This window comes from Prionailurus viverrinus, chromosome C1 (assembly GCF_022837055.1).
Source record: "Prionailurus viverrinus isolate Anna chromosome C1, UM_Priviv_1.0, whole genome shotgun sequence".
Taxonomy (NCBI): domain Eukaryota; kingdom Metazoa; phylum Chordata; class Mammalia; order Carnivora; family Felidae; genus Prionailurus; species Prionailurus viverrinus.
The window spans coordinates 74,909,647-74,934,139 of record NC_062568.1 but is presented as its reverse complement, the minus strand read 5'-3'; the positions used below and the strand labels follow the sequence as shown (position 1 = coordinate 74,934,139).

Here is a 24,493-nt window from a genome sequence, read left to right as displayed (position 1 = left end):
CTGATGATTGCTTGTATTTCTGAGGGATTGGTTGTAATAATTCCATTTTCATTCATGATTTTATCTATTTGGGTCATCTCCCTTTTCTTTTTGAGAAGCCTAGCTAGAGGTTTATCAATTTTATTTTTTCAAAAAACCAACTCTTGGTTTCGTTGATCTGCTCTACAGTTTTTTTAGATTCTATATTGTTTATTTCTGCTCTGATCTTTATTATTTCTCTTCTTCTGCTGGATTTAGGCTGTCTTTGCTGCTCTGCTTCTATTTCCTTTAGGTGTGCTGTTAGATTTTGTATTTGGGAGTTTTCTTGTTTCTTGAGATAGACCTGGATTGCAATGTATTTTCCTCTCAGGACTGCCTTTGCTGCGTCCCAAAGTGCTTGGATTGTTGTATTTTCATTTTCATTTGTCTCCATATATTTTTCAATTTCTTCTCTAATTGCCTGGTTGACCCATTCATTCTTTAGTAGGGTGTTCTTTAACCTCCATGCTTTTGGAGGTTTTCCAGACTTTTTCGTGCGGTTGATATCAAGTTTCATAGCATTGTGGTCTGAAAGTATGCATGGTATGATCTCAATTCTTATATACTTATGAAGGGCTGTTTTGTGACCCAGTATGTGATCGATCTTGGAGAATGTTCCATGTGCACTCGAGAAGAAAGTATATTCTGTTGCTTTGGAATGCAGAGTTCTAAATATATCTGTCAAGTCCATCTGATCCAATGTATCATTCAGGGCCCTTGTTTCTTTATTGATTCTGTATCTAGATGATCTATCCATTGTTGTAAGTGGAGTATTAAAGTTCCCTGCAATTACCACATTCTTATCAATAAAGTTGCTTATGTTTGTGATTGTTTTATATATTTGGGGGCTCCCATATTCAGCACATAGACATTTATAATTGTTAGCTCTTCCTGATGGATAGACCCTGTAATTATTATGTAATGCCCTTCTGCATCTCTTGTTACAGCCTTTAATTTAAAGTCTAGTTTGTCTGATATAAGTATGGCTACTCCAGCTTTCTTTTGAGTTCTACTAGCATGATAGATAGTTCTCCATCCCCCTCACTTTCAATCTGAAGGTGTCCTCAGGTCTAAAATGAGTCTCTTGTAGACAGCAAGTAGATGGGTCTTGTTTTTTTTATCCATTCTGATACCCTATGTCTTTTGGTTGGAGCATTTAGTCCATTTACATTCAGTGTTATTATAGAAAGATATGGGTTTAGAGTCATTGTGATGTCTAAAACAGACATTTCTGAATTCTTCTGGTGGTTGGCCATTTACTTTATGGAGTGTAGGATACTTCCGACTAAAATTTTAAAGCTAAACATCTAGGTCTACTAACTTTGAATATTTGTCTTCATCACAATACGGTACACATCTGAAAATACCCACCACGCAATACATGAAAACTAAGAACCAACTGTGAAGCTAGAAAACCTTCATCAAGGTATCATGTAAGACGTGGTAAGACTTTTCTCCCCTAATATTTCCCTTTGACTTTTCATAGGTCCCTGCTAAAGGGATGGGACATAGATATTTAAGCACATCTTATTCTTTGGGTATAATTAAAAATTATCTTTTGGCTTTTCTAATGGCTTTGAAATATCAAGCAAGAAAGTTCTGGATCAATAAAAAAAAGCTATAAAGACAAAAGAGACTAGTACCTCATTCTCCCTCATGTAAGAGAAATTTAACTAGGAAATTTCATTCTTCTCGATTAATATACGATGAGACTGAGCTATGGACATTGGATATAGGACAATGCTTTTAACGTTGAAAGGAGGAATCCAGTAGGATTCAGATATCCCAACTCTTGTAGTCCTGGGACCCACCCCTGTATTTAACATTTAAAAGAGAGAATTGCCATTCATAATGCATTGGGAATGGTACTAAAGAGAAAATGTCTAGCACCAAAAACTGTACACATTTCTAAGATAGGTAATTTGTCCATTATGCCACACTCCACACACTGACATATACTGTCCTATAAAGACATTTACACTTCATATTTATGCTCTTACATTGCTGATTTGCAGGGCATTAATATGAGCCTGCAGCATGACTGGTGTGTCAGAAGGAATGGTGATGTTGGTTTTATCTCTATTCCATGCTTCTTGATATAGTTTCTGTGGAGAGAAGGGAAGTATTAATTTAATATAGTGATAAAAAGTAGATATCTGAAACATTAAGCCTTAAAAACCTGGAAAAATGTTTTTAATGTTTATGATGGTTAATTTTATGTGTTAACTTAGCTAGGCCACAGTACCCAGATATTTGGTCAGACTTTTTTTTTTTAATGTTTGTTTATTTTTGAGAGAGAGAGAGAGAGAGAGAGAGAGAGAGAGAGAGAGAGAGAGAGACACAAAGCATGAGCTGAAGAGGGGCAGAGAGAGAGAGGGAGACACAGAATCTGCAGCAGGCTCGAGAGGTCAGCACAGAGCCTGATGTGGGGCTCAATCCCACAAACCATGAGATCATGACTTGAGCTGAAGTCGGTCACTTAACTGAGCCGCCCAGGCACCCCTGGTCAGACTTTTTATAGATGTTTCTGTGAAGGTATTTTTTTTTTTTTAGAAGAGATTAACATTTTTATCAGTAGACTTTGGTAGAGTACCCTCTGTAATGTGGATGGGGCTTGTCCAATCAGCTGAAGCCGTTAATAGAAAAAATACTGACGTCCGCAGAGCAAGAAGGAAATCTGTCAGCAGACTACCTTTGTATACTTGAACTGCAACTCTTCCCTAGGTCTCCAGCCTATTCTGCAGACCATAGATTTGCCAGCCTCCATAATCATATGGCCCAATTCCATAAAATAAATCTCTCTTCGTGTGTGTGTGTGTGTGTGTGTGTGTGTGTGTGTGTGTGTATGTGTGTATACACAGATATAGGCTACAGAACTATCTACATATCTCTCATAAACATATATATGCACACATATATACATATATCTATACCTATACATATCTATATCTCCTATTGGCTCTGTTTCTCTGGAGAACCATGGCTAATACAATGTTATACCATTTTAAATGCAGCATTATGCTACAGATTTTTTTTAATGTTTATTATTTTTTGAGAAAGAGAGAGCATGAGTAGGGGGGTACAGAGAGAGAGAGAGAGAGAGAGGGCAGAGGATCCAGAGTGGGTTCTGTGCTGACAGCAGAGAGCCTGATGTGGGGCTGGAACTCACAAACTGTGAGTTCATGACCTGAGCCGAAGTCAGGTGCTTAAATGACTGAGCCCCCTGGGCACCCCAACATGCTACAGGCTTTAGTATTTGATAGGTGTTAAAGAAATATTTGTTCTAATTTGCATCTATCTTTACCAAACTAGCAGATTCTTAGAGTTGCTCTTGTTAGTAAGTCTTCCAAGAGGAACAGGCCACTTGCTCTGTTTGGGTGGCATCATCTGAAAATAGTCCCACAAAAGGAATGCTTGGTAACAGGATGGTTCTTACCTCACTTATTTGCAGAGAATTGGCTTTGGCCAGGACAACATCTGGAGTGTCAGCAATGCTAGTGAATTTCAAGGCTTCTGGCCGTGTTTTATAAAGTCTTTCATTCACCAGGTCTTGAGCATTCCTCACCCTTTTCATTTCTACTGAGCCTTCTGGCATCCAGCCGATGCCACGTAGCCACTCCAGATCTGACTTATATACACTCTACAAAGATGTTAGGCAGAAATTAGGTTCCACGGTTAGACACACCATCTCATAATTGAAAAATAAAGTACATGGGATTGAGGGGTTGATGAGCATAGTAGATGATACTCAAAAAAAGTAGGATCTGAGATTTATAGGACTCCAGGGTTTTAATATCAATGATAGAGTAATTTGTAAAAGCAGAATTATATACACTAGCTGTGAAGAGGAATAAAATCATAATGCTGAGTTTCATGATAATTATTTGATATTTCCAAAAAATTATAGAACTGAAAAAATTTTTAAAGGAAATTTTGTTGAATCTCATTCCGTTTTAATCCTGTAATAACTGACTGAAGGAAATTTTGTTTAATGTTTTAGCTGTAGCACAATAGTGGTAATTATTTCAAAAATATTCAGATAATTTATGTTTATCTGCAATATATTTTCATTGCCAGAAAGTATAAATGACATGAAGAAAACAGTCTGGAACCTAGGTCACAGAATAAAAGACCTAGTGTAAGTAGGGCTCTTCATCTATACTCTTTGATTCCTATGACATAACTCCTGAAGATGGATTATGTATTAAACAATGTGAGTGGTGTTCTCCTGGGGCTGTGCAGTGCACACTCTATGACTCTATCTGTCCATGGTGGGGTCTACCCATAGGGGCACTGCCTGGACAATTAATAAAGCTAAGTCCTCTCCTTCCATCTTTCCCAAAGTTTGTGTTACGTACATCACTCTGCAGTTCATAGGCCTTCTTTGCTTGGATAATGTCGTTTTGATCGGGTAAACATGTCCAGTGATGCAGGTAATTTCGATAATCAATGTCACTGACCAAAGTCTGACATTGCTTGGCCATCACGATGCCTAACATGTCCACTGGGCTGGAGAACTTGGTCTTCCACTTTTGGAATTCCTTTTTGTACTCCCTTTCACTTTGAATCTTCCCTGCATGTATGGCACACATAATCCTGGGGTCATCTTCTACGCTCTGGGCTCCAATGTGGTGGCCCTTTTGTCTCTCATATGCTTCTTTGTATTTGTACTACAATGAAAGAAATATCAGTTTAGAAACCAAGTTTGAATACCGTATACACGCTGACTACAGAAAACATGAACATCCGCAAGCAAACGGATAAGAATTTCATATTGCAAACATTTTGGCATCTCTGAATAATTTTAAATTCTTTACACCATCATAAGCAAAAGTGTAGTATATTCATATATCTTCATTGGTGAAGCCCTTCCCTGAGCAACTCTAGCTACAACTCCAAACTGTACTATTCTTCTCTGTGACAACAAACAGAAAACGTCTTACAAAGTAAGAAGCAGGAGTGGGGATATGTGTGGAAATAATTGCGAAATGTGGCCCACCAGCAGCACAGTGGCTGTTCAGCAATGTAAGTCCAGAGGGGGTAAGATGGAGGGCACTTACATCACTGGCAATGTCCCTTGAGGCCTTGGCCCTTTTGATGGAAATAGCATCAGCCCTCAGATCATAGTCCTTCATCTTTGATTCATCCCATCCCTTGGTGTAAAGTTTCTGGGTGGAGGAGGATACACAACAGAAAAAGAAAATTGTTTCAGAAAGTTAATAGGTCAATTCCAGACAGGAAAAGTGTAAGGTGGAAAAGTATTGTGAGGAATCCTAGAAAGGCTTAAAAGACAATCAGGAAATCTCTTACTTGGCTAATATTGGCAGAGTTGCTCTTGGCCAGTAGGATTTCTGGGGTGTCCGGCATCACGTGGATGGAGGACTTGTCAGCATTCCAAGCCTCTGTATATAAATGCTATGGGGGAAAAGGAGTAAGAACCTCTGTTAGTGCCCAGGTATTACAGTTGTTTTCAAATTTAACACATTTTACTGTAGAAAAGCCTTTTTAAGGCTATTTGGAGGCGAGGGAAGCAAAAGGGTAGTGGGGAGAGTGAAACATGACAATATTTAAACTGCCATATGACAGCTTCATAGCTAATTTGACGCTATATAGTGGTCTTAATTATTAATTATTTTTTTCTGTGAATCTCACCCTTACTCATATGACCTCCAAAGATGGAGCCTGCCTATAGAATTATGATGCAGCAGAAAGCCATTAACACAGAGTTAATCCCAAATTCAAGCCTAACTCCACTATGTCCAAGCTGTGTAATCTTGTGAAAGGTACATAATGCCTCATATTCCTCATTTCTAAGAGCTGGATAATCATTTTTACTGAGTGCTTTTTGGTGTTTTTTAAACCTACTATTTTTTTTTAAGTTTATTTCTTTATTTTGAGACAGAGAGAGAGCTGGGGAGGAGCAGAGACAGAGGGAGAGAGAGAGAATCCAAAGCAGACTCCTCACTGTCGGGAACTGTGAGATCATGACCTGAGCTGAAATCAAAAGTCAGATGCTTAACAAACTGAGACACCTAGGTGCCCTTACTAAGTGCGTTTTGAAGATTAACCATAACGTAAAGTGTCTGAGTCATAGTAGGCACTCAAAAGATTTTACGGTGTTTCCTATTGTTATTATTACTGTGGTTGCTGTGATGGGTATGGTATAAAATAGAATTCCTGGAGTTTTAGTACTTCAAGCTTTGGAGTTCACTGAGAGTCAATTTCATATTCTGCACTGAGCACCCAATCTCACTACCCTGAATGTCTGGAAGATGTCCAGGCAGGTGTGGAAGAATTCAGGTACATTAAATTCAACCTAAAATGTGCACATTAAAGACCCATCCATTGGATAAAGAATGATCCCAGTATCAATAAATAGATTGCTAGAACTCTGAAAAAAAAAGTGATTATTTATCTTATGTAATGATACTGAAACAGCAGTAGCAGCTCACTTCTCAAAGAGGTTCTCACTTCCACAACCTAATACGGAAGGGAAAACCAAGCAACTATTTTGAGTTGTTCACATTCAAAGAGTCAATGTGGTGCTGCTATAAACACTGTGTTTCCCAGACTTCAGAACAACATGCTAAAAGGCCATATATTCTTTGCAGGATAGATAAAGACAAGTCAATGGTTTGAGTCCGCTGTGCCTAGGAGAATGTACAGGGCAAAGCAATGTATGTGTGGATGTCTCCAGGTCACTGCTGAAATGAGTGTGTCCATTACTCCAGAGAAATTACCCCAGGGTCTGCTTCCTCATGCACACGGAGAATTAGGGGACACAGTGTTGAGAAGAACATGAAGGTCCAACTAGAAATCAAGCCGATGCTCTGTTGAAGACAGGCATGAGAATCAGGCCCATTACATCCCCCTTCTCTGGAAACTCTTCAGGGCATTTCTCACTTTATGAGCCAAATCCATGGAAGGTATGACTCAGGAAATGGAAACAATTGCATACTCACTTTGCTCATCGTCAGGGCATTATTCTTTGCTAGGACAATCTCTGGGGTGTCTGTAATGCATGTGAATTTGAGCTGGTCTGCAGGCTGGCGGTACTTCCTTTCACTCAGGATTTCTCCAGCTCTTTTCACCTTCTCGACTTCTACAGAGCCAATGGGCACCCATCCAATGCCTCTCAGCCACTCGAGATCAGACTTATAAATAGCCTGAAAATGAAATAATGTCAAATATTTATAGAAGTTACCTAGACAGCCTGGTGTCAGATCTTGAGTTAACATATACAGATAATGTATAATTCTGAATCTTACTTATATGAATTTCTGGGAAGACCCACAGGATTGACTTACTTTGGTGTAGAATGGCTAGCCAAACACTTTGTCCCTGAAGGCAGCTAATGTTTTCTAGTTTAAAGACTCATAAAATCTGTGCTCACTTTGGTAGCACATATACTACCAAACCATTTTAAGGAAATTAGTGACTGCCCCTGATAGAAAGTATTTATTCTCTGATTTGATTGCCTATACCTCCTTGTGCATCAATAATACTCTGTTAGAATACAGCTTGTTCCTGTCCCATTGGGCAGTGGCCTTCACAACCAGCCATATAACATAAAGATGAACACTACTGGTTGACTACATGTTGAATTAATGTGTTTTCTGGGGACAACAAAAAGGGCATCATTTGATTCTATATACATGCTTCTAAACAAAGAGTACACGTATTTTTACTCTTGTTTATCTTATCCTCAATTCCCTTTCTTGTGTTATAGTTCAAGAAGATATTTTATCCATCTTTAATTTTTCTTCTTTGAATTTAAGTAATTGGCTGAAGGAGCATTTTTCTCATAAGTAAAGGTAACAATTCTTTTTGTTTGTATGGCTCTTTGGGAAATTTCCTTTTTACAATGCCACTATTTTTATCAGTCTTTCGAAAGTGACAGTTGTCAGAGCCTGATCAAAAAAACAAGGAGCTACTATACCAATGAGGTAGCACTTGAGTCCCAAGGACAATCTACCCGGCTGACAACAAAAGTGCCTCACGTATTTCTAGAGAGCTATTGTTTTCAGCTTCTTAGAAAAATTGTCTCAATTTGTACAATTCGTTCTTAAACTTCCTTGCACAAATAACAGAACATTATCAGAAAAATGATAATACAATCAATTCATTTGGAAAATTAGGTTGTGTTAAACCAGCGATTCTGAACCTGGCATCAATGTACTTGAATAGAAAAACATACTATCTTTATTTTTATTAAACTCTAATTGAAATACAATATTTATTTTGATTATAAATATAGGCTATAGATCATAATAGCATTAATACTACATAAGACTTTGTCAACAATAAAAATCACAAATATTTTCATATCCTATTATGTTGTTGCAGACATCTTGAGATATTTATGCTCCTTCTTTGAAATTAAAGTAGTTCTTATACCCAGTGCTACATTTTTTAAGTCTTGAAAATCATGTCTATTCACTACATCATAGATTATGTTAAATATTTATGTTTTTATTTGAGAGAGAGAGAGAGAGAGAGAGAGAGAGAGAGAGAGACAGAACGAGAGGGCGCGCATAAATCTCAAGCAGGCTCTATGCTCAGTGCAGAGCCAGACATGGGGCTTGATTCCACGACCCAAGGATCACAACCTGAGTGGAAATCAAAGAGTCAGACACTCAATGGACTAAGCCACTCAGGTACCCAAAGTTTAATATTTTCATAACCATATTTCAATGTGATCAGTTTCTTCTGAAACATATATATGTTGCATTTTATGCATTTCATGACATTGTCTTGAGAAGTTGTCCATAGGTCTCACAGATGCCAAAAGATTCCATGCCATAAAAAAAGTTAGAACTCCTTTAAAAAATCTTTTAAATGTGCTGATGGGTCAGCACCAAGGAAGTTATCTGTCACATGGACCTTCCCTATCCCCCAAAGGAAAAAAAAGGTAATTAACCTAATTTGACCTCCTTCCCTTTCCCCTAAGGGAAGGTGACCTTGTCTGAAACAATCCTTTCCATTCTTTTGCTAATAACCTCCTTGCCTTTATCCTCCCCCCTATAAAAACCTTTTTTTTTTTTTTCCTTACAACTCTGGAGTTACCCTCTACTTGCTGGATGGATTGCTGCCCCATTAATGAATTGTTTAATAAAGACATTTAGATTCAAGTTAAAATCAACAAAAATAAACACATGCTGATGAATATTAGGCCCACTCACATCACTCTGAAGGTCATATGCCTTCCGAGCCTGTATGACGTCATTTTGATCAGGCAGACAGATCCATTCATGTAGAGGATGTTTGTAGTCTATGTCGCTTACAAGGACCTGACACTTCTTGGCCAACACCAATCCCAGCATGTCCACTGGGCTGCTGAATTTGGTCTTCCACTTCTCAAAGTCCTTCTTGTACTCCCTGTCACTTTGGATCTTGGCCACATGGATGGACCACATTATCTTGGGGTCATCCTCAACATTTCGAGCCCCAATGTGATGGCCAAGCTGTTTGCGGTAGCCTTCCTTGTACTTGTACTAAAAAAAGAAAAGAGATATGAGTTTGATAAGAACATCTCATTTATAAAACATTTTATAGTTTCATACACACATTATTTGTTTTGATTTTTCCTTTCACTAGTGTGAGAGAGAAAGGCTAATATTATCAACCCCATTTTATAAAGTAGAAACCTGAAGCCTAGAGGAATTTTAGCTGATTTGTTCACGATCACATCACAAGTAGGTGACATTCAAGTAGAGAGCTTCTAGTTCTTAATATTTTTCCGTTCTATTAAACGATATTACCTACTTCACATTTGATTGCTTAACAAGGAAATGTAAAACATCTTGTACATTCTAAAAAAACATCTGCTTAAAGATGTGGCTTTTTCCTAAGAATGTATTAAGAATATTTTAGAATCTATCTTTTAGAATTTATGCTGAATGTCCTGATCAAGAGAATGGGCTACATTTAGATGATCTCACCAGAAAATATCTCCCTGTTAGGTCACTGAACTTTCACCATGAAAGAGTCATGCCTTGGGTTACTGTTCCATACTTTTAGAATTCAAGAACAACATGTTATGATTCATCTTATCATAAGATGATCATAGTGTGGACTTTTCCAGCTGTTTTACAGCCAGAGAATGTTTTGATAATAGAAGGAATGAAGCCTAAGTCTAAGGCATGGAGCCCTCCCAGAAGAAGGAAAGCCTGGATTTGGGTCCTCAGGAGTCATGGTACAGAATAAGGGTGCCAGATACTCTCAGGAGATGTTTCGCATGAGAAGGAAAAGCTACAGAGAAGAGAACAAGCTTCTCTTCTCAATTTGTTCTTACAACCAGTTAGGGGCATCTTCAGAGTTACATCTCACTAAAAGTTACAAAGGATGAAACAAAACTCTAAAACACATCTGTCATCTAGTCTTCCTTTGATGCCAGAATGGATGGAAGTAGCAGGAAAGAACTCACATTTATATTGACTGATGTACATGTTCTTTCAATGTCTTCTACAAACATCCACAGCATTTGCTGCTCAACTTCTAAGGCTCAAAAATATGAACCCATTTTTAGGGTATATAAAACCCTCATTTTACAAGAAAATACCTCTAACCCCAACTGATTAACAGGTATCATCATGGACACATCATCTTGTGGTTTGCTTTGTTTTTATTGGCAACTTTGTACATGGTGGAATTACCAAATGAAATTGAGACTTGTAGGGACAACCAAAATTCTGGCAAGAAAAATTATAAGATCTGCCATTTGGGAAAATCTCTAAGAAATGCCTCTTCCAAAAACATCAACTTACATCACTAGCGATATCTCTTGAGGCCTTGGCTGCCTGGATTGGGATGGCATCCAAACGCAAATCATAGCCTTCCTTCCTGGACTCTTCCAAAGCAAGTTTATAGAGTTTCTGTAGAAAAGAAAGTCATTAATCATTATTCCTTTCATTAAAAAATAAAGCAGGTTATTATTAAATTTTCCCTGTCCTCATTTAAACTATAGAAAGAAATCCATAAAATCAAATATTAGGTGGGTTTCTACAAAATTGCTTTGTAGGTGCCTAAGGATTTTAAGGCACATGTTCTAAACTTGGAGGTTTTATTAATTGGTAAGTTTAAAACACACACACATGCACACACACAAATTATCTTGGGGGGAGATCAGCCTGTGGTTGCCAAAATTTTGCTTTACCGAACAAGAATATGTAAAAAAAAAAAATACTATTTACTATCACCATTATAATATAAAAGAAAACCATCTTAATACTAAACAAGGAGAAAGAATAAGGACATTATCTTCAAATTGAATATATTTGAATGTATGAAAAACTCAACATGTTATATATATTTTTTTATCATTTTGCTATGGACTATCATCACAGACCATGATCAATATGTAGAGCAGGGTTTCAAATAATCACCCTGATGAAAATACTAGTCCTGAGAGAGATGCCTAGAAAAATACTTGCAAAGAATTTGCTTAAAGGGTAATGCTTAAAGGGTAACCAGAGCATTACTGAAACAGCAGAATACCAGAGGGCATGACACCTCACTGGGTTCCAACAGTGCCTCCTAAATAGCTGTTTAATCAAATAATGGCTTGATACCCACACTGACCTGTAGGAGAAGACATCAGGAATGTAATTCCCATTGAAATATTTCTCCATAAGCATTCCATTCCCTGCTACCCTGTTGCTACAAGGCTGGCTACTTTGTGGACCTACCACACAGCCCGAAATTGAAGCAAGAGAGAACTCTATTCTACTGACGTTACTTTGGAGTGTGTATAAGTCAAACCATGTCACTTAGGAAACCGTTACAATAGTTCATTTTTGCCTTTCTGTTCATTATATGATCAATAGTTTACTCACATCACTGTAGTTTATTCGGTTGAGTTTGGCTAGCATGATTTCTGGGGTATCTGGCATGACATGGATTGTTTTCTTATCATTGTCCCAGGCTTCGGTATATAAGCGCTATGAAGAAAGAAATTAGAAAAATTATTTTGGCATTCAAAGATGCTTTTCTTTTGATATGTGTCAGTCACCTCTCCTCTATACGAAGTAGAAATAAAATTACTTAAGTTGCATCAATTCCTACTTTTCATGTAGATAAATTACTATTTCCCAGAGTATTTAGCTTACTAGTTTACTATTTCATTGACTTGGTTGTTACTGTTTCTTATTAAAATTCTTTAGCAGTTCTGAAAAGTATAAATGGGTTGCAGTATTTAAAATCTGTAATTATGAAATAATTATAGTGCATAGTATTTTTAACAGCTTAATATTTTGAAGTATTAAGTAACTATGGTATTATAATGGAAAAATCATTTACAAAGGTGTCATAAATCCTATAGGAATTATAGGAATGCTGTAACATGTCAGAATTTTTACCTTTTTCGATGGTAAATTCCTCTACCTAACAGTGAGGAATAAAAACTCACCTTACTCATGTTTATAGCATTGCTCTTTGCCAGCACCTGCTCTGGAGTGTCAGTTATGCTGGTAAATTTCAGGGTCTCTGGACGCTGACGGTAGATATTATCACTCAGTATCTCTGCGGCCCTCTTGGCTTTAACCACTTCCACGGAACCAATCGGAACCCAGCCAATGCCTTTCAACCATTCAAGGTCTGACTTATATAAATTCTGCAAATGAACAGATAGGAAACACATTTACTAATTAGAATTTTAGATTCATAGTCACAAAATGCCTATTAGGGAAATACAAAGTATTTGTGAACAAATAAAGCTCCCAGCATAGCTGATCACTCATTTAAAAGTATTATTGAATCCTGAGAATATTTTTTCCCCCTGAGCATTTTTTGGTACAGAGGATTATACCAATATGATAAAAGAACTTTTGTAAAATGTAGAAGACACCTGCCCTTGAGGGTAGTACACGATTTTTACACAGAAGTAGAGCTTCTCTAGCTCTGAAAAACGTGCTCTAACTGGGTGTTGTATGTAAGTGATGAACCACAGGAATCTACCCCAAAAACTAAGAGCACACTTCACACACTGTATGTTAGCCAATTTGACAATAAATTACATTAAATAAAAAAAATAAAAAAGAAAAATGTGCTCTAATAGCTCCCAGTAAGACCCCACACTCAGACCAATGCTGCTGCAGTCACAAAAACTCTTTTGCCTTTTTTAAAGGAAAAGAGGTGAAATTTAACTACAGTAATGAGTTTCAGCATATAGTAATGTTAACCTTTGCAAATCACGCTCTCACATTTTTAAAATGGAGATATAATTGACATGTAATATATTAGTTTCAAGTGTACCACATAATGATTTAGTATATGTATAGACTGTAAAATGATCACAGTAAGTCAAGTTAACATCTATCACTACACATAGCTGCACTTCTGGTGTGTAAAAAGAACTTTAAAAAAAATATTTATTTCCGCCTTCAAAATCACAAAATATCAAGTGTGTAATGTGGTGTTGTAAAGATAATATATATTTCTCTATTCATTTTATTTTACTATCACTAGTACATGGTAACTGTTAACAAGAATTAGACGATTGGTTTTGAAAAAGACAGTAATATATTAGTATTTCCCTGTCAGTAGGTAGAAAATATGAAATGTTTGTTAAAATGATTTAGTATAATATACTTCTGTTCCCACTTTTTCCACCTCCCTCCATGCCAACATGTATTTCTTTCTCTTTAAGCCAAAAATATGCAGCTATATACTTCTGAGGACTAAGTTTCACCTAACTCATGCAAAGGAAGCCTGAATTACTAGGAAGAAATGTACCTATATATATAATTGATAATATATATTTTATTTCCTCTTTTACATATGACTTTGGGGGGAGAAAAACTGTGAAATAAACTGTAGTGCTTCCAATAGGAAACTCTTTTTAAACATTTAATGGTATATTGTTTAAAATATACAAATAAATTCCTGTCTCCTGGCACTAGTCAGAATTTAAGGACATGTTTCAGATCTTCTTTTAACATGCAGAACCAGCATCAGGGATACTCACATCACTCTGGAGGTCATAAGCTTTCCGAGCCTGGATGATGTCATTCTGGTCCGGCAGGCAGGTCCATTCATGCAGAGGATGTTTATAGTCCACGTCACTGACTAAGGTCTGACATTTCTTGGCCAGAACGATACCAAGCATGTCCACTGGGCTGCTGTATCTGGTCTTGTATTTCTCAAATTCTTTCTTGTACTCTCGGTCACTCTGCACTTTGGCGATGTGGAGAGACCACATTATCTTGGGGTCATCGTGTACTGCTCGGGCACCAATGTGGTGACCCAACTGCTTACGGTAAGCTTCTTTGTATTTGTACTGAAAGAGAAACCAGTAAATAAGGAGGGAGCACCAAGGGCTATTTCCTGTCATTCTTTTTGTGATGAGGCTTTTCTATGAAATCCTTAAGACGCTAGGGTACATTCAACATGTGCTGAGATGCTACACATTGGAAAACGCTTACTTCCAATGAAAAGGATGTTGTGCTCATTTGCACATTTCTACAGAATAATTCCACAATGATCACTTTATATGATGCTAAAAATCTTTTTTGATAAAAAGAGACTAAAAAGTGAACTTTGAGTGAGTTCAATTGTAGTGATAAACAGTGTCTCAGAAGTTGGTCATATGGGTGGACTCAAGTGAGATTTTCCTAATCTTTTTTCTAGGGCATTCTAAGAAATAATTTTTCTCTGCACAAATAGTCTGGGAGCAGTAGTTTAAAAATGGGTGAATTTTGTTGTTTGATAGGTTTAGAGTTTCAGTTTTGCAAGATGAAAAAGTTCTGGAAGTCTGTTGCTCAATAGTGCGAATACACTTAACATTGCTGAACTATGTACTTGAAAATGGTTAAGACAGTAAATTTTATATGTTTTTAAACCATGAAAAGCCTATAAAAATGGACAATTTCTACTATTCAGATTAATATTTAAGTTGTCCAGGAATCTGATATCTTCACTTTTAAGGTAAAGGAATATGCAGACATATCTTTTTTGCTATCCTATGTCCTTCCTCGAATCAGGAGGGAGAACTCCATTAAATCCCGCTCCTTTCCTGGCATCTTTGTCTTGAGTGTATCCTGAGGAGAGCTCATGAGGTTTTATGAGCTACTAGCTCAACATATGTCCATCTAGCCTTAATGAAGGTACCCAATCTTATTAAACAAAGACCAAAGGGCAGGAATCAAAGGAACTACATTCCAGTTCAGACTTTGTCTCAATGATGCTTGTGATCTTGGGCAGGTTACCTACTGTCTCAAACCCTAATTTATTTGCCTGTACAGTGAAGGCAGTTAAGGTGGAAGACTAAAGATCCATGGATGATGACTATAGAGACATCCATCTGTGTTTCCCTGCACAGAGGGCTGGCCTGTTGGTAGCAAAGGGAAGGACTTGTTCAGCACTTACATCACTGGCAATGTCTCGGGAGGCCTTGGCAGCCACAATGGGAATGGCATCACTTCTCAAGTCATAGCCTTCTTTCTTGGCTTCTTCCATGGCCTGGCGATAGAAGTTCTGAGGAAAGAAGTAGCAACATTCATTCATTCATTCGTTCATATATATATATATATATATATATATCTTATTTATTTTGAGAGAGAGAGAGAGAGTGCACAAGCAGGGGAAGGGCAGAGAGAGGGGAGAGAGAGAATCCCAAGCAGGCTCCATTCTGTCAGTGCTGAGCCTGACACAGGGCTTGATCTCACAAACAGTGAGATTACCGACCTGAGCTGAAATCAAGAGTCAGACACTTAACTGACTACCTACCCAGGTGTCCCAGAAATAGTAGCTTTTAGATGTAATACTTTCACTCTAAAAATGTATTTTTGTCCAAAGAAGACTGCTTTAGATGCAGAATTAACTGCACTAATATGTTCAGCTTTAAATCTTAAACACACACACACACACACACACACACACACACACACCCCTCTTTCTTTTACATTCTATTTATCCAAGCTATTTAAGCTGAGATTTTACATCTGGCAGGCTTTAACACTGCAAGTTCTCTTTACACAAATCCTTACAGATTTTAGACGTGAAATCAATAGCTTTCAAATGTGTTGGATTGTTCAGCCCTTGCTCTTCTCATCAAACAGCCAAGAAGTGTTGATTTAACTCCAAATTTGAGTTAGGGACAATTTTACTAGCAAAGAATATGATTACATAACAATACACAACACCACCTTAAATATGTATGTGTCTACAACCAAATAGTGCTGAACTAAGGATAATCTGTTCCTGAATGGCTTTGTTAATATTGATTTGCTCCATAATTAATTTTTTATTTAAAAATTTTAATTATAAATTGTTAATTTATTAGTTAAAAACACAAAACTAATTAAAATATATTTGATAATTTATTCTGTGAATTGGAAAAACACCCACTATTCAGTTTCTACGATAGGATAGATACACATAGAAGGTGGAATGCAGGTGCTGTGGGAACACAGTTTGAGAACCAGTATATTAAACAAATCATCTATACTAGAAGTCTTCATTCAGCATTTTTTGCTTGTGAGCCACCCACAAGAATTTGACCAAATCCTATATACTGTTAAGATAAATTTAAAATAATTGCTAATATTGTTTTTTAATTAATCAATAATAAAGTATGCATTGTGATAATTTTTAAACATAAAAAGTAAAAATTTATTGGATCTCTTAATGTTACTTTTGTGATTTATAGGAAATCACAGTACCTTGATTGAAAACCTTGAAAACGGTTTTGGTGGATATTAATGAATTAAATTGTTTGGCAGATTTTTTGTTTTTTTTTTAAATACACTCAGGCATGTACCACATTAACTGCTGGAACAGATATGCTTTCTTTTTTTCCTCTTTTTAGAAATAAAATCTTTAAAAAATCTTATCTGGTCAAATATTTTAATGTATGTTTTAATATTTAAAAAATGTATATTTTCCTTATTTTGAAAAACTTCAAACCTACAGAAAAGTTTTAAGAATAGTACAATGGGGGTGCCTGGGTGGCTCAGTCGGTTAAGCGTCCGACTTCGGCTCAGGTCACGATCTCGCGGTCCGTGAGTTCGAGCCCCGTGTAGGACTCTGGGCTGATGGCTCAGAGCCTGGAGCCTGCTTCCGATTCTATGTCTCCCTCTCTCTCTGACCCTCCCCCGTTCATGCTCTGTCTCTCTCTGTCTCAAAAATAAATAAAACGTTAAAAAAAAATTAAAAAAAAAAAGAATAGTACAATGAACACCCAGCTACCCAATTATTAGCACTTTTGCCATATTTATTTTCTCTTTCTCTTTTATGTGTGTATGTTTGGCATGTATATTTGTTTTTTTAAATCTTATTTTCAATTATAAAAACCAATGAAGAGTAAATTGTAGACATCATGGCTTTCACTTTTAAATATTTAAAGCATATATTGCCTAAGAAAAAGGTCACTTTTACACAACCACAATATATTTATTAAATTTGGGAAATTTGATATTGACACAATACTCTTATCTAATAGACAGTGAATATTCAAATTCCACCAACTGTCCCAGTAGTGCCCTTTATAGCAATATTGTTTGTCTACCTAGAATCCAACTCAGGAGCACGAGTGGCATTTGACTGTTCTCGCAGATTTTTAGGCCTTTAATCTGTGCTTTTTGTTTGAAAGTTAAAGAAGAGTGGCTAAGAAAGAGGAAGTGGACACCACTGAGGGCAGGGCCCCTCAGGCAGGTAATTTAGAAGAGTAGGGAAGGGAAGCCCTCCCTGCTAAAGTGATTTGTTTATAACACCGGAAGCCAGAGTACCCACTGGAAAGACTTTGTGTTACCTCAAGGACACCTGAAGTTGGAAGGTAGCTCATCTTTATACCCCAAAACAGAGACATAGTTCTTAAAGTGGTCTATGATGGACTAATTTAATCTTTAATTTCAGTTTCCTCCCTTTCCTCTTTTAAGAGAGTTACTGCTTCAGAGCAAGTAGATGCAGAACCTGTAGATAGTTCTGGAAAAGGATTTAGAAATTGCTTATGGTTTTAAGGGCAAAACAACAATGACCTACAATTCTTCAGGGCTTTATGTTTCTTCCTACTCTATAATGTTCAGTATTTTGTCACTGTTGAGGCTGCATGAAGACAAAATTTTAAATGTAAGGAAAAATTTTAAACATGTGGCAGAAATAGTGAAAACGAATTGCTTCATCATTACCCCCCATTCTCATGTTAGATTGAATTAAAAATATTGGAATAATTTCTGAATTTTAAATATGATGCAGAGATATTTAATTTTTAAATGACTTGGGTCTTAGAAGGAACTTATTACATGTTTTTAATGTAGATTATCAATACATGACAAATTACATTCTTCCCAAGATTTTACAAGGAAAAGCTGAAACAAAAATAAGAATAAATTGGATACATTTAAGCTAAAATCCCAAGGGCATTTGATCTTCTTAAAAAATTCTAAAATGTTTATTTCATAACTGGAGAGTCAAATAGTTTGCCTATTATATTTTTCCTTTGAGGACTCTGTCCTTCTGCAGAAGTGGAAAAAATGTGTTTAAATAATCTCATGTCTTTAGGCCAAACAAATTGATTTATTTCATTCTTTCAACATTTGAAAAAGATGCAGGGCTTCAAAGAAGATAACGCTTTTGGTTACCATCAAGACTATGTTTTAAAGCTTGTTTGGTAAGTAATTTACCCAAGAGAACTAGAACAGGTAAATGAGAATTTGAGAGAAAAAAAAGATGTGGTTGCTTTGTTTTGTTTACATTTATTGAGTACGGAATGAAGGTACCAATTGGGTTGAGAAAAAATTCAAGTGAGCCATTATGAAATCTAATCTTCAGAAGACAGTCCTTAGGCAATTAACATGATCATGCCATTTTAAAGAAAATGAATCCAGCTGAAAATTGCAGAAATAAAAGCCTAATTTCCTCTCAGCAGCTAAAAAACAAAAACAAAAACAAAAAAACACCTACCTCATCTGACCTCATTTTAACAAAAGGCAGAGGCTTAAAAGCATCATTACAGTTTGGGGTAGAAACTAACTTCATCTGTCTGGAGTGAGACAGACCTGTTGGGAAAAGCTAAACGAACAGAGAAGCTCTGTGGCCAAGAGAAAAATTGTTCGTTCAAAAAATGACTGAAGCCAAGACCAAGCAAATACTTATGATCAGGCTTGTCCTCGGGTCTGTTTTATAATGTTAGAGGGAGGGAAATCGTACCCTCTTCATTTCACTTGTCACTTGTCATGGTTAAATGAAGCATGACTCTTCTTTAGGACTGATTATAAATAAAAGTAGTCAATACGGATAAAAGAATGAAGATGGTCAAGTCTTGAAAATGGGTGCTTAATTTTCCAGCGTTCTCAAACTGAAGAAAAGTCTCCCCCCGCCCTTTTTTTTTTAAACGAAGACACACAAACGTGTGAGAAAACAATCTCTTCTTGAATAAACCAGTAATTGTTGACTTTTGGCAAGTACAACTGGGCAAGAAGCTGTCCCTGCAGCAGTATTTCTGGACTGCAAAGATATGTGATGACATGTTTAGTGAGGCTGGCGATAACACATAAAAAAATATATTTTATTGTCTTCAGGCAATTTTGAAATGGATGGACTTGAGGATTCTCATTTCAGTTCTTGTAAATAAAGCTCAAGTTATTTTGAGTATATTAAATCAATCTAATTTGCATGGTAACAGGAAGAAGTTAAAGTTTATTAAGCAACTATTTGTGCCAGGCCCTACGTTGGGCATATTATGTATACTATCTTCTTCAACCACCACGAAAATTCTTCAAGATAGGTATTTTTATCCCATTTTCACAGGTGAGGTAACTGAAGAAAAACTCACAGAATACTGCAGTGCTAATCTGATACATAGCAATCATTATTTTTTAATTAAAATTATAATGAATTTCAATCATTAATAGTTGACTTTGATAGTTTTCTTTCTCCTCCTGAGATGCAGATATTTTTGTATTTATCTATTTCTGTATCATTTTATGTATCTACTTTTTGAAAAATGGCACATATATTCAGGGTAAGGTGACGGGCATAAAAAATCAAAACTAAGCCAACTGGTGCACATGAGAATTAAATCCATAATTCTAACGTTTTTACTACATCAGCAAAAAATCAATGTGGTCAGACCAAGAAAATAAAACAAATGGTCTTACCTCACTGTAATTTATTTTATTTTGTCTTGCCAACATAATTTCAGGTGTATCAGGCATGATGTGAATTTGGGTCTTGTCTTTGTCCCAGGCTTCTGTGTATAAGCGCTGTGAATGATAAACAGGTTAATGAATGAGAAAAACAATGTTGTAAATAAGAGTTTCTAATTTAGAGTTCATGACAAAGTTGGAAGCCAGGCTCCTCCCTATCTATGCTGTGTACTTTATACCAACACTCCAAATCTCTTTGCTATTACAAGATATTTATTGCCACTAAATGGAAACATAGACTAAGATATGAAAAGAAAACCTGTGTGTGTGTTTTGTTACACTATCACCTGCAATTAAATTATAAGCAAGTATTTTCCAAGCATACATACCATATGCACTGTGGTTACATTAAATCCTTCCCATGGTTTTGTTTGTCTGTTAATGGCAAATGTAACTGGATATGCCATCTCCAGATTTCTTTTTGATGAATGTTATGGAGATTCGCATTGACTGGCTAGTTTTGTACTCACTTAGATAAATACCCAATGGGAAAGAAACCTTGATATCAAACCATGTATTACTCTCATTGACTTCAAACAAACTGAACACCAAACACCTGTCCTATTCTTAGCTCTGGCTCTTTCACAAGAGATGTCAAAGCAGAAATTCCCACATACATTTTTGGAATCCTAACGTAACTGAATAGAAAATGCAATCCTAACGTAACTGAATAGAAAATGCAACCACTAAAGACAATATGGCAATTGTAAAACAATTAAAAGACTAAATTAACCATAGAAATTCTCAAGGGCATATGGTTCTACTTTAGTTTCCCCCAAACTGGGGACTCACCTTGTTCATATTGGCATTCCCCAAACTGGGGACTCACCTTGTTCATATTGATGGCATTGTTCTTGGCCAGCACCTGTTCCAAGGAATCAGGCACACTGGTAAATTTCAGCGTGTCTGGAGGCTGGCGGTAGATGTTGTCACTCAGGATCTCTGCAGCTCTCTTGCACTTGACCACATCCACAGACCCAATGGGGACCCAGCCAATACCTCTCAGCCACTGGAGATCTGATTTGTAAATGTTCTGGTGAGATCAAACACAAAAGCAAGTCTTAGTTAAGCTGCTATGACACTTGATTTTAAAAATGAAAGAAAAAGACTGAAAAATTTGGGGTGCCTGGCTGGCTCAGTCAGAGAAGCACATGACTCTTGATTTCAGGGTCATGAGTTTGAGCCCCATGTTGGGTATAAAGATTACTTAAAAATTAAAAAAAAATTCTTAAAAAAGACTGAAAAACTTTAATAGCTAAACATCATGTCTATGTCTTTTTCAAACATGAAGCCCAGGGGCACCTGGATGGTTTAGTTGGTTAAGCAACTGACTCTTGATTTCGGTTCAGGTCATGATCTCACTGTTTGTGAGTTTGAGCCCGGCATCAGGCTCTGCACTGACAACACAGAGCCTGCTTGGGATTTTCTCTCTCTCTCTCTCTCTCTCTCTCTCTGTCCCTCCCCTGCTCTCTCTCTCGAAATAAATAAATAAACATTAAAAATATAAAATATGAAGCCAAATTAGATACACTTTCATGGGATTGTGTTCTCTCTAAAAGAAAAGCAAAGTACAGTGAATGAGAGGTGGAGAGAAAAAATGTTATTACTTCTGAGGGCTCTAACTAATCCTAGACCATTATCTATGTATCACTGTGTATTACCATCGTAAGCATGGTCACTGGTGGTATACAACGGGTCTTAGTACTCACATCACTCTGGAGGTCATAGGCCCGCCGAGCATGGATGACATCATTCTGGTCAGGCAGGCATGTCCACTCGTGCAGGTAGTTCTTATAGTCCACATCACTGACTAAGGTCTGGCACTTCTTGGCCAGGACCACCCCCAACATGTCCACTGGGCTGCTGAACTTGGTCTTCCACTTCTCAAAGTCCTTCTTATATTCCCTGTCACTCTGGATCTTGGCCACATGCATGGACCACATCATCTTGGGGTCATCTTTGATGTCTCGGGCTCCGATGTGGTGGCCTAGTTGCTTGCGATAACCATCTTTATATTTGTACTGAAAAGTAGTAATTTAAAAGGCAAACATGTTAGAAAGGGCTAAAATCTTGGTGATTTAAAACATCATTATTTTAAATTTGGAACCATCTGAATACCAACTTGTTTCCTTATCCTAAACTCTGACTTGACTTCACAATACTCTAATGGGAAGACAGGGCCAACTACATACTTCTAAGGTTTTGCAGACATTAAGTCCCTGGGGAAAAAAAAAAAAGGCAGCAACACCTCCAGAAAATCAACTGGAAGCATAAACTACCTTTTCTTTATCTTGGGCCAGTGAAATCACTAACCCAGAAATTTTACATTTGATTTTGAGAAGGCTACTTCCCAGGCCACAGGTATCATATTACCTCCTCTGCCCACCCCTCCCACCTCCCAAATCTAGCTCTGTTGACTTTTCACTGCACCACCTGACTCCCTAAAATGGGCTGGCTTGCATTTTCTATTCAGCATACCCTGCTCTGTTGGAGATCAAATTTGGCTGGGGTTTCTTGGGATTCTTCAAGTGAGAAAACAGATTATATAACTACAAGAAAGCATTTTAGTGGTGGTGATGGTGGTAAGTGCTGAATGGATATTTTCTCTTCATTTTCTCTTCATAACATCACACAAATCCTAATGTATATGTATAATTCTTCATCGAAGGACTCACTTCTTTCAGAGAGAGCAAGAAATGAGGATCACCATTTTACTGTTTTTGGTTGTCTTTGTTTTTCTGTTTTCGTTTAAAAAGAGCTCAAAAGGAATCACTTAAGGCAATTTTCCAAAAAAAGAGTTGGCAAAGATCCAGAGCAAGATTAAGGAAAGGTACATTTTCCTAGACCTGGCTGAACCAGGTCTTTTTCTGATATTGAGCCAACACATGTAACCAAATTATTTTTTTTTTCTCTTCTGGCCTTTTCTTATTTCTATAAGAAATATCTATAATTGTAGATATGAATAACTATAGATTCAAATTCAATTTTATAATAAAGTTTAGGACACCACCTCCACCTATGGGACCTGAATATTAAAGTTTTTGGAGTTAAAAATATAAAAGAGCTTTTTCCAGTGAAAAACATTTTTTTTTTTCATTTAAAGCACAATATGTGTGCTTTAACTGGCACATAGATTCATCTCCCTGCTGTACTAATGATCATTTGCTCCCAATCCTATCCAGCCATGTACATACATGGAGTGTGGCTACTCACATCACTGACGATGTCCCTGGAGGCCTTGGCCGCCACAATCGGGATGGCATCACTTCGCAGGTCGTAGCCTTTCTTCTTTGCTTCTTCATTGGCGAGTTTATACAGAGTCTATAGAAAGAAAGTCAGAGTGAAAGTAAAAGGTTTGACAGCAACAATTTAGAGATTATTAAGTGACATTCCAAGTAATTTTAAAAAGGAGAGGGTCTGGAAACAACTAAATTTCCAGCAATTTTGAAAGTAAATAAATTATATCTTACTGAAAAAAACCCATACACATAGCTTTAGAAATCAATGAGATCAATGGATATTTATATCGATTGATATTTTAATCCATCATATATGTTAAAAATTAATATATAGCATGTAGTTTGTTATATTATGCATATCAACATATATTAATGTAATCTAGTAATCTAGATCAATTTACAGACCAGTCTATACCTATTTCTAAGTGAAAAAATAATTGCAGAACAATGTTTAATATTGTTAGTTTACATATAAAATATACTTACATACTTTTATTCATTTCTTTATTGCTTAAAACATTTTCCACAATCATGTAATACTTTATAATGTTTAAAAAAGAAAGGTGGAAAAAACTGAAGTACAATTTAAAACAGCTAACTGGACTATAATCACGACTTTAAGATTCTAAATTTTGTCTATATCATATTAGTAAAACATGTGCCTAAAGTAAATTGCATTTTACTTTAAAAAATCCCAGTGCTGTTAATCGAGAACACTTCTTTTCCACACTTGAAGCTTTCTTTCTATAGAAGAAGCTCAATTATTTTTCTCTGACCTTTCTCCTTTCTCTGCCCCTTTACTCTCTGCCTGTGAATCACGGACTTACCGATTTATTTAACTAGCAGGGATGGGATGACTAGACACTTCCCACTCAGCTCAGACCCGCTCCCTCTGGGACTAAGCCCAGCCCCTTCTGTCTCTCTGGGCTCTAAGTCCTAAGACCTTACCCCTGAGGGGAGTGTAGCTAATTGCCCTTCTCTAGTGTGGCCTCTGACCAAATGGGAACCTAATTCTGAGGTTCAGTTAGGCTCATTTAGTTCTCATCCAAATGTATACTTGAACTTAACTTTAGTTGTAAAAAATGTGAGATTTCA

General features: G+C 36.7%; 1 protein-coding gene across 1 annotated transcript in view; it reads right to left on the bottom strand.

Moving 5' to 3' along the window:
* Window positions 1-24,493, bottom strand: part of NEB (nebulin) — a 213,883-nt gene that overhangs the window by 97,715 nt on the left and 91,675 nt on the right. Inside the window, 16 exon segments of the mRNA XM_047871695.1 lie at window positions 2,019-2,123; window positions 3,455-3,658; window positions 4,377-4,688; window positions 5,079-5,186; window positions 5,329-5,433; window positions 6,981-7,184; window positions 9,201-9,512; window positions 10,785-10,892; window positions 11,853-11,957; window positions 12,425-12,628; window positions 13,982-14,293; window positions 15,382-15,489; window positions 20,112-20,216; window positions 20,989-21,192; window positions 21,869-22,180; window positions 23,373-23,480. Of these exon segments, the coding sequence (XP_047727651.1) occupies window positions 2,019-2,123; window positions 3,455-3,658; window positions 4,377-4,688; window positions 5,079-5,186; window positions 5,329-5,433; window positions 6,981-7,184; window positions 9,201-9,512; window positions 10,785-10,892; window positions 11,853-11,957; window positions 12,425-12,628; window positions 13,982-14,293; window positions 15,382-15,489; window positions 20,112-20,216; window positions 20,989-21,192; window positions 21,869-22,180; window positions 23,373-23,480 (2,916 nt within the window).